General features: G+C 40.7%; 1 protein-coding gene across 1 annotated transcript in view; it reads left to right on the plus strand.

Annotated features, from left to right (window-relative positions):
• LOC134877055 (uncharacterized) overlaps positions 1-13,034 on the plus strand; it is a 31,439-nt gene that overhangs the window by 11,540 nt on the left and 6,865 nt on the right. The window contains exons 9-20 of the mRNA XM_063902411.1: positions 597-699; positions 2,237-2,365; positions 3,273-3,455; positions 4,486-4,739; positions 5,890-6,774; positions 7,297-7,393; positions 7,529-7,633; positions 8,529-9,881; positions 10,710-10,832; positions 10,938-11,066; positions 12,210-12,402; positions 12,598-12,722. Coding sequence (XP_063758481.1) covers positions 597-699; positions 2,237-2,365; positions 3,273-3,455; positions 4,486-4,739; positions 5,890-6,774; positions 7,297-7,393; positions 7,529-7,633; positions 8,529-9,881; positions 10,710-10,832; positions 10,938-11,066; positions 12,210-12,402; positions 12,598-12,722 — 3,679 coding nt within the window. The remainder of the gene's footprint in view (positions 1-596; positions 700-2,236; positions 2,366-3,272; positions 3,456-4,485; positions 4,740-5,889; positions 6,775-7,296; positions 7,394-7,528; positions 7,634-8,528; positions 9,882-10,709; positions 10,833-10,937; positions 11,067-12,209; positions 12,403-12,597; positions 12,723-13,034) is intronic.

Genomic DNA, 13,034 nt, shown 5'->3' on the forward strand with positions numbered 1-13,034 from the left:
GAATTCCTAAGACGATATTGTTGAATTGCACAGCTAAAGCTGACGGTGAGGTCAGTCCTAAAAATAACTTTTTATCACACTTCTGTCCCGTGATCTATGAAAAATCCTGATTCTCTCTATCTTGGTGTATTGTTTAGCAGTAAAATTAAAATGTTTTTGACCTGGCCAGCATGATGGAGACAGTGGAGCCATAAGCCTATGTCAAATCAAAGTTTATTTGCAAAGCCAAATATCACAAAACATGTTGTCTCAGATTAACCAACATAAATACAAAGCGAAAAGATAAAGACAATAAATAAAATGAGTTAAAACACAACGAAAGGACAATAAAAATACAATTAAATACCATATGTAGGACCCAGGAGGACAAACATAGGAAATAATCTGAAACAAGCTCTAAACTTTATTAAAAATGAAAGTCGTCAGCGCACTCTCAGACGTTTGGACTGGTTCCAGAGAAATGGAGCCTGGCAGCTGAAAGCTCCGACTCTTGCAATTCCTAACAGACCTGCACTCTGGGAGCGTAATGTGCTTGAGGGGCAACTTGTACATTTATGATGCCAGCTGTGTGTGATGATCTCTCTGGTATTTTTCAGGATCTGTGCAGCGGTGGAGAAGGTGGAGCAGCTGTGGCAGCAGGCCTTCTCTAAGGCCCACCTCCAGCTGCAGGTGTTCCAGCTGCGAGAGGATGCTCTGCAGGTGGGTCCGACCGGGCTGGTTCCATAAAACATTGATTTATTGCGTAGCCCTTACATCAGGGTGTAAAGCTGCCGGAGCACACTTCACCCTTTAAGAATTATATGTTTGCTCAAGGGGGCCGTACACATGCTGCGTTTCAGTTCAGCAGGAATACATCCCTTCTGTAAATATCAGTCTTTGTTAAAGTGGAATATTTTACTGCAGGGCAAACGTTCTCCAGAGCTTAACAGTGTTTCCACTTCATACATTTTATGAGCTCCTCTGCTCTTAAGTCACATGATCATCATATCTTCTGGAAACGATACCAGTGTCTGGCAAACACAAGCCAACACAAATACAGACAGATTTAACATCAGGAAGATGCTGCAATAATGAGACGAATAACAAAGTAATGAAGTCTGTTTGGTGAAAAGGTTTCAATATATCAAACTTGTTATTCTAGAAATATTTTGTATGTATAGTCAATCGTAGATGCTCACATAGTTTAGTAATTACTGTGACACAAAATCGTTTGCATCGCAACGTGTTTCAATAATTATTTCCAAAAAGTTAGAGAGGCCCTGGTCACTGAACGTCTATGGAGTATAGCCGATCATCTGATGTGTAAGCTCTGCGTGGGTATACTGTGTTAGCCTGCTGAGGTTTTTTTTTTCCCAGGACAAAGAGTGGCTGTTGGTAAAACATTTTTAAGAAAATTCAATAAGTGATGATGGTGTCTTAAGAACTTCCCCTCACAGTTAGGACTAGATTCTGGTAAAGGTTATCACTGTTAGGAGGAGGAATTTAAAGGCTCCAAGTTTCTGAAGCAGAGCTCAAATGTCAGAAAGACAAAGAGTTCGGAGAAATATTTTCCCACTGTTAAATCGCGTTGAAACGGTGAAATGCGTTAAACTCAAATTACCAACAGTTTCCCTAAGTCACTAAGCTGGGAGCTTTGCTCAGATATTCCAGGTAGGAGCTCTCTGAGTTTTCCCAGGATGTTTGTGACTCTGCCCCAGGAGCTCTGCTAAACACAATCATCAACATCATAACATCCCGGTAGTCTTTGGTACTCCGTTTTCATCTTCAACTGTGTTGCATTAACTTTAAAATAATGTAGTGTTGCTATAGTTTGCTTCTTTTTTTTTGTTTTTGTTTTTGTTGCTTTTAAGTAGATGCTCACAGTTTCAACACTACAGTCTTTCTCTTTTAAAATTCCTGTTGTCCTCGGGTCAAATTTGCCCCGTTCCCAAATGTTTTAATGTCGTGATAAAGGTTTACATTTATAGCGTCTGTTGTCTTCTGGGGACAATTTTATAAAATCATTCAACATGTTTTCCTTTAACTCATAAATTAGGTTTGATTTTGTGTGAATGGGGTTTGAAAAGAGTAAATCTGGTGGTAATAAGTTGGAATAAAGGGGATTATGTTTACGCTTTACAAAAGTTTATATAAACTCTATAGAGTATGCAAAAATGTCTCAGTACTTTTCCTTTAGTAATATAGGATAAATAGTCGTTAAAATGTCTGAACTGAATGTGTTTCCATCTGCTCACAGATCACAGAACAGATCAAAACTCTTCTTGAGGAGAAACTCCAGCCCTACAAAATAGAGATCGCCAAAGAAGCGTCACAGGCAATGATGCTGGTATCCCAATTTGAGGCATCCATCCACAGACCTGCTATGGTAGTTTTATTTTATCTGTTCTTCTTCATTACTGTTTGTTGTGCATTAATATAGTCAAAGTTGTGTGGAAGTGCAGCCTTGATTAGTTGATTTAATTGTTCAGAATTTTCCTGAATAGATATCGAACATCACTCTCATTCATACTTGCTTCAGCAGTGATTCCTGGACCTTATTTGTAATCCAATTTTAATTTAGAGTCCTTTTTGCATTAGTATTGTCTTCTTAAAATGTTAACATTACTGTCCTTTTAAATCAATCACCATGGAGATTAACACACATCATCCCCACTGTAAAAATGTGTAAAGATGTAAAATCATCCTTAAAATTGTTAAAGGGGAAGGAACTTTTTGTTCTGTTTTTTGTTTGTTCTGTTGCAAACCCCGCCCTTCCACTAGGGTCTCTGTGTTTTCCGTTCTCTTTGCTGGCTCTAATTTGTGCTACAGGGGTTCAAGTCATCAACCTGATGATTGATGTCTAGGTGGCTTGGGATAAAAGGCCAAGACATCCCATAATCCTCTCTCCTTCCTCTGTTGGATAAGGCCGCGTCTTTGTTTGTGGCCCATGTTCTCACACCCATACACGCACACATTACTGATAACTGACTCCCACGTTTGTTTAGGTTCGTTGAGTCCTTTGGGTTTGTTACACAGTACATAAATATGATTTTTTGTTACTTAAACTTGTCTGGTCGCCACCTTTGATGCAGCCTATGAGCCGGGCTGTAATGAGTAAACGGGGACTCCTCAGGTGTTAGCCTCTAGCAAGACCGTTCAGGAAAAGCATATAGAGATGAGCGGAAAAACTGGCCTATTTTCAAATGATTAAAGAGGAAAAAAACTATGACTCAATTGTTTTGACAAGGAATACCGTCCCTAAATATCTCCATACCCTTCTTCTCTCCCCCCAGGCTCTGGTCCGTTGTGCTGAAGATGTGATCCACACTGCGGCGGAGGTGCTGCTGCTGGACGGGCAGAGCAGGGAGCGCTGGGTTCTGGATGTGGAGCGGCTGAAGGACAAACTCCACTCTGCAGTTCACTTCATCCTGCAGACCCTGCGAGCCGTCTCCAGCTACCACCATCACTACTGCAAGGCAAGCTCTCAGCTTTCACAGAAGTGCTATCAATCACTCGAAACGTTTCCATTGAGTTAATCACAAGAACAATCTGTGCTTAAACGCATGTTTATAATGCGAGTATTTACTTGTATTCTGGGTGGGGATTAAACAATACACGTCAGGTGTACAAATAAAAAAAATAGGTGGACCTTTATAGATCCCAGTAGGGAGATCCAGGTGTTGTCGCGGCAACAGAACAAGACAAACACAGAGGGATGATAAGAATAATATAATAAAAAATAAGATAAAATAGGAATAAACATGTAGTCATAGTATGAATAAAAATAACAAGAATGGCATGAGTTAAAGTCTGAAACCGTGAATGTACATATATCAGAATCAAATGTATTGCCAGGTAAGTTTACACATACAAGGAATTTGATTTGGTGTCTAGTGGTGTGAACATAAACCAAAAAAAGTAGTTGAAAAAGATAATGAAAAAAAGTATGTTTAAGAAACAATTCAGCATTAAAAAAGAAAATGCTAAAGGTGAGTATTTACACCAAATTTAAATATACAAAGAACCTTAAGAGCAAAAAAACAATGAAAATATGGCAAACTACAGGAAATTGTGGAATGCTGTGCATATACAGATATGTATAAAGGTTAAATGTATATATATTTAAATGTGAAGGTAGCAGTGCAGTGAGAGTGCAAATATTAATGTGTAGTGCCGGGTTATTTGATTTTTTTCAACTGACAAACTGGTGAGAGAAATGGGATGTTATTCTAACTTTATTAATCTAACATGATTTCTGAATTATTGGCAGACATTTAGCTAAAGCAACTAAAAGCTGCAGTCAGAGAGCCGCTGTGTTTCCCCTCTGTATAATGTGCGCTACTTCATAGGGGAGTAAGATAGTGTCAAACTTGCGTACATATTTTTTACGTGTTATATTTTCTGGACGGAATGTGAATGTGAAGTACAAGATTTCTTCTCCCACCTTTGCTCCTCATTACCCCTTAACTTTCTGAAATCTAAACCCTCACCCTGCTCCTCCTCTAGGCCAGCAGCTGGTACTGTCTGGTCCTCAGCGAGAACTTCCTGCAGGCTCTGCTGTCTGGAGTCAGCAGAGACGGTGGATCCACACAGAAGCAGAGGAGGGACTATGGGAGCATCCCTGCATGGAGATACAACATGTCCACCTTCCTGAAGAAGAACCCCCCTCCAGATGTGGAGGAGCTGGTTCATCTGGCACATCTGTCCACTGCCATCCCTGACGATGAAGTCCTGCAGGCTGGGAAAAAGATGTCTCAGCGGTGAGAGCGCTTTGAGTTTCACAGAGGTTATGAAAGTTCTGTGCAGATCCTTCTACTGATGTCACCTACTCATAGTAAAGCAGAAATTTTAGTTAATTTGACCTTCGCCACACCTGTTTTTTTAACCTTTCTGCTTGTTTTAGACATGTAGAGAACCTAGAAAATGTATGAAAGAGGCACAAGTACTATGTTTTATACTATGTTTTTAGGATAGTGCCTAGTGCATTTATGCATATTAAATTAAACACAAATAACAGCAGTGTAGTTGAAGGCTGGATTTACAATCTTTCATCCAATTTTTTAAGGGTTTTAAAAATATATCAATTTGTTCAACTGCATTTATAGAACTCTGTTTTCTGAAAAGACTTTAAATGTCTTGTATCTAAAGAAAGAAACTGTAGATGGTTTAAATTAAAGAGTCCACACGCAGAAACAATTGGGAGCCACTAATTAATTAATCCCTAAATCACTTTCCCACAAATAAATAATCCTTTTAAGGTTTAGCGATATGATACAAAAGTATCTCCCAAGATTTGACCTCCCATACTGGTTTATATTATCTGTAAATAAATAAATATTGGTGCTGGCTTATGTGAAAAAACATCCTCATCTTAGAGTCTAGCTTGTTAAATGGTAACCACACTTGGTTTCATCAGAACATGGAGTGCGCTTTATTGCTGTGGAGATGGATCTATCCACAGACTGTTGCTCTCATCTGTAACACTTGACCATGTGGTCACCTTTTTTTAAATGTTTGAAAGCTCTGGAAAAGTTCAGCTGTATCAATAAAATAAACCTTTAAATCTGCAGCAAATGACACATTTTATCTGTAGTTTATACTCTCTGTTTCTACTACTGTAGTATAAGTCTATATTTCTGTTGCTGAAGTATTTTGGTCTTCTATAGAACATCCTAATTTATCCAGAATATGTCATATAGTGGATTATTTTTGATATGTCTTGTATGTTTTTTTTTCTGTTTATTGTTTTTATTTTATTATGTTTATACTTTATACCACTTTTCAAATATTTGAATGCCTGAACACACTGCTGCTGTAACAAAATAATTTCCCAATTTGGGATGGATGAAGTATCTAAGCACTACAACATCACAGCTCTGTAACAACAATCTTTCATATGTTCTCCATCAGATGCATGACCCTAAGGAAGCTCCTCATGTCTTCTGGCCCCGTGGCTGTGGGCCAGCTGCAGCGGGCCCTGCAGTGGCAGTACGAGCTGTTGAGGAGCAGCCATGTTTATCTCCCCCCTGCTGACGGTGCTTCAAACAGAACAACTGAAGAGGTTCAGGACCTCACTGTAAAGGAAAAGAAAGTATCCCACCTTCCACAAACTGTCTCTGCTACAGCGGAGGGCAAACCCCCCTCCCTCAGCTCCTTCGACTCGGGCTTCGATGGAGCTGGGAGCAGCCAGCTGGAGGCCTGGGGGGGGCGGGAAGGAGTGGAAGGTCTGTGCACATCATTGGGGATTAGGGACTCTGTGAGACCTGCCTCCAGTCAGCCTGAAATCCACAAGGAGAGTCTCTCCAGTGTTTCTGATCCTGAAGACCTCAGAGAGGAGTTTGGCTCCTTGGGAAATTCTTCCAGGGCGAGCATCCACATCGTCCCTAAAGTAACCGTGGATTCCCTCAACCTGGAGATAAAAGTGAAGCGCTCAGCCGCCCTGCCCAGTAACCCCTGGCTCAGCTTGCCGGTGGACAACCTGGAAAACTCTTACACCGTTACCATCACGCAGAACCCGACGCCGCACAAGAACGACCCACAGTCAGACCCCTCTGACCCCTGCAGCTGTCGGGATCAGCCCACACAGACGGACGTGTTGAGCCGCACACAGCCCACAGACTGGGCTCTACACTCTCAGAGCCGCTTGGAGGACCCTGATCTGAGTCCCATTCGCAACGTCCTCTCCAGCACCATCACAGAGGGCAGAGAGCACTCTATCTGCACCACGGAGGGGGGGGGCACTCTCCTCTGGGATTCCTATGACCTCCATGAGCAGAATCAGGATGCTGTGGATGGGTAAAAGCAATTGTTTAAATATTATTTTAGTCACTCAAGAAATTAAGTCAAACATCTATTTTTAATAACATTCAGTTTGCTTGTGTGATGTTTAAAGGAAATAAACCTGTGAAACGTTCGGAAGTTAGGATTCCACCTCATTTTGAGTGACTTGCTAATTGATAGTACTGCTAACTTAACTGCATATTTTCCATCTGTGATGTTAAATCCATAATGCTTCTACACTTGGATAATTGGGCTTCTAGATTTCCATCAAACTATTTCACTGAAAGGTGCCTCAGTGCAGCTCAACAAGCTTTCCCTTCCAGCATGGTACTTATGCGGTTTACAGAAGGGCTGTATGCTGAAAACATGAGATATAACATTGATGTCAGTTCTTACTTTGTGCTGCTACTTTACACTGAATACTTTTTATTGAAGAAATGTAACTAAACTCAAAAAGGCTAGTCGGTTAAAAAAAAACATTACATTTTAAAGTGCCATTTTCTATAAACTGACTCTAACTGCTTTTCTTTTTCTCAGTGTGATGGACATCTCTGTGAATGACTGGGAGGTGAAGGAGCAGGAGGGTTTGAGGGAGGTGGAGCAGATCCTGGTCAGGGCCGATGAGATGCTGGAGGTAAGAGAGCCACCGGTCCTGGCATTAAGGGCTAGAGATACTTAACGCTTGTGAAAAGTCAACTTGAAACCGCCCCATGATGTATTGTTCTCCTAGTGGATGTGCCCTTAGTGAAATAAAGGTGTTTCTCCACAGAAAGAGGAGAATGTCCTGGCTCAGGAGGCGGTGCTGGAGGCCCTGCTGAGGGCCGAGGACAGGGACCAGTGGCCCCTATGGGACAATGAGTCCCAGCTCACTGCGGTACGTTACACAAGTCTCCTTTGGTCTATTATTATTATTATTATTATTATTATTATTATTATTATTATTATTATTATTATTATTATCATTATTATCATTATTATTATTATTATTATTATTATTATTATTATTATTATTATTATTATTATTATTATTAAGGTTCATTATTTGCCTAATTTCCTCTTTATGATTTATTGTAATTTATTTATGGTCTTTAGATACTCCTCTGAATGTCTTTATTTATTTATTTTTTTACTGAGATGTGGTATATATTGTTTAAAAAAGTTATGTTTATCTTTATTTTATTTGTATTTTTTAAAATAATTTTGGAATTCTTATAGATTGGATTTCAAAATGCTGCTGAGACAAAACAAATACCTAACATCCTTACTGATAAATAAACAAATTGTAAAGTATCTCTCTGAAACTACATGTACCAGCCCCCTGTATTCATTTAAGTACTTTGTTTATGATTTTAGTTCATGTTGAAAATGTATTTGGTTTAGTCACATGTTAGTATTTTGATCGTTCGTTGAGTGTAGTTTTACTCAAATCAAAACCTGAATCAATTTTTATGTATTTGTATTCTCCTCTCATCACTAATGTTAGATTTCCTTTTTGGAAACATCAGCTTGCTTGATTCTGTGTTAGTGTTGTCGCCACTTTGCTGAGTCACTAAATGTGCTTTCATCTCCAGAGGAGGGAAAAGTACCTAACCCTACTTCTACTTTTACTTAAGTTCAAGATCTGTTACAATAAAGGTCCTGCATTCAAAATGTTCCCCAAGTAAAAGTAGAAAGGTATTCTCATCAACATGTACTTAAAGCACTTTACACCACTGTAAACCCGGGCTGTTTGCTCATTATGCTCTATCTTTTTCCTCTCCTTTCTAAAGATGTCCTCCAGTGAACTGGCAGAAGCTGGTGTTCTCGGCCTCCAGGATGACCTCGACCCTGCAGAGTCTGACCGCCTCAGTGAGCCCTCATCAGCTGGATCTGTGGGTGGAGCTAAGGCTTCTGAAGAGGAGGGGCTCCGCTCTGATGCAGCAGTATTTCACAGCAGGCCGGACCTGCTGACTGAATTAAGGAAAGTCCACATCCTGGATGAGCTGATCATGGAGGAGAACATGAAGATCCACAAGCTGCGGAGCTGCATGGAAAGCCCAGAAGAGTCTGCGAGCAAACCTTCAATCATAAACGAGCCAAGCAAAGAGAGGGAGGCTTTCAGGATACAACTGGAGAAGGAGAAACGGGAGGTGGAGAAGCTAGAGAAGAGCTTGGACAAAGAGCGGAGGGTGAACAAGCACAAGGACAGGACTAGAAGGGTAGTAAAATGTTCTATAATGGAGAAGGCTAGAAGTAAGGAGGACCAAGCCCTCTGTGATGAGCTTTTATCAAGAAGTTGTAACGGATCACAGAGAACTCATCCTTCAGTCCAGAGCGAGGCTCAGGGTCAGGATACCTGTGAGACTGAACATATTGTGTCAGACCCTGATGCTGCCAAAGAGGCTACACCACAAGACTTGGTTCAACTTCCTGATTCAGATTGTCCAGAGGATAGCTCTGGAGCGGAGCCGTCAGTATTTAATAGACATACCTTAAATAATACCTCTGATTTAAAGGTGGGTATCCAGCATCAGGGATGTATCTCCGAGAGCGAATCAGACGGATCTAGTGAAAATGCTTCTCTAGCCTCTGAAATAAAGCCAGATGACGGATCATTTGACCCAGGTGGTATATCTGCCCATCCTCCAGTGCCTCAGCCAAGGAAAGCTTCACTTCCTGTGGACAGCAACCTGCAACACGAACCCCCTCACTCCTCAGAGCGGCAGAATCCAGAGTGGCCGTCTGTTAGTCCAGATCCTGGGGATGCACCACCAGAGACTGTGACTGCAGCTGTCCCTCACAACGTTGTCCTCAATCCAAATGTGAAGGAGCACAGCAACAACAACAATAACAACCATGCCCTCCCTGAGGATATAGACACTGAAGAGCATGCATCAGTGGGACCTGCACATTTGCTCCAGACAGATTTGAAGCCAGCAGAGGAAGTGCATGCTCTATATCCTGCAGCGAAGCCCCCGGCCCCCCAGCTGCCCCCCGACCTGTCTCAGGAGGTTGAACGTGGCGGGGGAGAGGAGCAGAGAGAGGACTTCCCTGATGCTGTTCAGAGCTCTGACACCATGAGGGGATCTGGGGGCTGTGGGTTATCAGGGATTCAAGCCCAGCTCAACATCAATACCACACAGGTACACGTTCTACTGTAACACGGGGTAGGGGGAACTTTTAAATGTGTTCTTATTTTGATACCTTTTATTTTTAAGATCCCTATTATGCTTTTCCTGTAGTGTGCTAGATGTTGTTCATGAAAATGGTTTGAAAGGCTAAACTCCCAAAGCTAAGGCTAAGGGGTAGGACATCTTGAAGTGGTTGACTAATCACAACAGAGCCGGCCAGCTAACCAATCAGAGCAGACTGGGCTCTGGTTTCAGACAGAGGGTGAAAAGAGGTGCTGCAGCACAGGCAGTATGAGAAAAATAAAGAGCTTTTTGAGCGTTAAAGCATGGAGACATGTCCAAGTAGAGTCTCTAAATACTGATATGAACCTGAACATGAGCAGAATAAGTCCTCTTTAAGATCCCTCAAATAAACTGTTTAGGTAAGGTAAGTTTATTTATATAGCACATTTTCAGACACCGGCAGTTCAAAGTGCTTTACATCAGCATTAACACACAATCAGAAAAGAAAGAAAAGAAAATGAAACAGTAATCAAACAGAGTGGAACAACAGATTCATAAAAAACATGCTTAAAAGATACATGATAGTTAAAAATCAATTTAACATGAATCTCTCATGCATTATTTACACTGAACCAAGGTGAGATGGTTCATATCCAAACCAGTTAAACAGAAACATTTGCATATTGTTTTATATATTCACTTTCTTCTTAGTCACTTGACAAGATACAAACCAACTCATTTGAATGTGGGCTATGAATTGAGTTTCCACACATTGGTGAGAATCCCCAGCATCATTGGTAAATTTGATTGCAGTGTATTTATTTATTGTGATTACAGATGACAGATTTTAAGACCCCCATAGTTCTGGATACAGGCTCTGGTTTGATGAAAGCAGGATTTGCAGATCAGGACCTCCCAACCATTATATTCCCAACAATCATTGGGATGCCAAAATACGAGGTAAGGGCATACATTAATGTAAAACTCAATTTTCTGTACAAAAAAGCATTATAACATGGCTTTGGTTTGAGCTGGCCTCTCTAAGCAGGAGTTCTGTCTTTAAAGGAGATAATGAATGGTAACCTTGAGAGGGACACCTACATCGGACACGAGGCTCAGCACATGAGAGGGGTCCTGGCTCTGAAGCATCCCATAAAGAACGGGATCATTCGTAACTGGGACGACATGGAAAAGGTCAGTGGGGCTGGATATGCCTGATACCGGATGATGTCACAGGGAGATGCTACTCTATGAAATGGATGAGTTCCTTTTCAAGAAGTGCTAGCTATAAAACCTGCAGTGTTTATATGAATAATATAGAATGAGTGGATCAGTTCCACAACTTTTCAACTTAATTCAAGTCACATTTTTCCACTCATAACTCATTAACACTTTCACTAATTCATTACTATATTAAAAATATTTGTATTATTCTTCATTAAATGTTGAGGCTTGGGTGATGTTTTTTGGGGGGACAAATCAAAGTAACAAAGGGTTAGAAAGTCATAAATAAATAAATGGTAATTTTGGGGGTAAAGCATTAGTTTATTGTCATCTTACCTGATCATCTTTTAAATAAGACAATGCTGCTTGTTATAATGCAGGAATATTAGGGCGCATTTGACCATAACCGATCATTCCCATGAAGTATGACATTCATGCTGCGTGTCAATTCCAAACTTCATACTCATTTTAAGTAGACTGTGTGTATTGTAAGAAAAAAAGACTACATGGTGGTGTGATAGCTCCAGAAAGAAAAAACCTTTTAGATCTTTACACATCTCATTTCTCTGAGAGTTAACTGGCATTCCAAAGTTGCTGTTTGATAACCATCAGAGCATGTGTAGTATGATGTACTATAATATACTGTAGTATTCTGATGGCTGAAAAATGTGAAACGCATGAAATGGTCTCGGTTAATTCAGCGTAAAACACAACAGGTGCTTCATTGTCTTAATTTGACTAGAGTTTTGGTGACGCATAACAAAGCACATCAATTTTACACTCATGTTTTATGTTGTATATAAATCAGACGCACATTTTAATCAGCCCATATTTGTTCTAAATAGTTTCTTAATGTCGATCAGATGATGCATCAACTGTGAAATGAAACTTTTTCAATTCTCATTTGTCTGCTTTGCCTTTCTTTTTTTTAAACCTGTTCTTAGAAAACACAGCTGGACAAAAACACACTAATTATGTTATGTTTTCCCCTGGTAACACACTGTGCTCTGACATGTATAAGTCCAGTGATCACATTGGTTACCTACACCTTAGGTAGGTAACCATGGAGAGGGGGGGCTTTGACTTCTTTGACTCCCTCTTTCTCTGTGTTAGATTTGGAACCACACGTTCCAGCAGCTGGGTGTGGACCCGGACGATCACCCTGTCCTGCTGACGGAGGCGGCCATGAACCCCCTGGGAAACCGGCAGCGCATGGTGGAGATCATGTTCGAGTGCTTCGGTGTTCCCTTCACCTACGTGGCCCTGCAGGCCGTGCTGGCCCTGTACGCCGCAGGGCGATCCACCGGTAATATGACCAACTCGTGTTACTGTACTCTGGTGGCTATAAACACCATTTTATGAAGTCATAAAGTCTTAATGGTTTTTCATGATAAGGACTTGTCTTGAACTTGCACCTCGTGTGTTTGAACTGCTCTCTTAAAGCCATTTTTATGTTAATGGATCAAAATGTGATCATTGTTTATTTGCTTTTGATTTAAAGGTGTGGTGTTTGACTCTGGAGACGGGGTGAGCCACAGTGTGCCGGTGTTTGAGGGGTACTGTCTGCCTCATGCTGTGCAGCGCTTCCCTCTGGCTGGTGTGGATGTTACAATGCATCTAAAAAAGGTATTCATCTCCTTTTATTTTGTTTCACAGTTAATGGGCAGAGATGAGAATGGAACACACTTCCAATTGGCTTTCTGTGTGTGGACATGGGGTTGTGTGATAAATGTTGTAAATAGATTAATTATTCACATTGATATTTAGCCGATGTTGCACAGGGTGCTTCTAGTGTCAGCGGACATTGGATATTGCAATGATGATAACCACAACCATATGTTTAATTTACCACAATAACTGTAGTCAAAAACAGCCTTTGCCTGCTTTTGAAATATAGAAACAAATCAAAACAATATTTTAAACTATGTACATGTAATT

Source organism: Eleginops maclovinus, chromosome 15, assembly GCF_036324505.1.
Source record: "Eleginops maclovinus isolate JMC-PN-2008 ecotype Puerto Natales chromosome 15, JC_Emac_rtc_rv5, whole genome shotgun sequence".
NCBI lineage: Eukaryota > Metazoa > Chordata > Actinopteri > Perciformes > Eleginopidae > Eleginops > Eleginops maclovinus.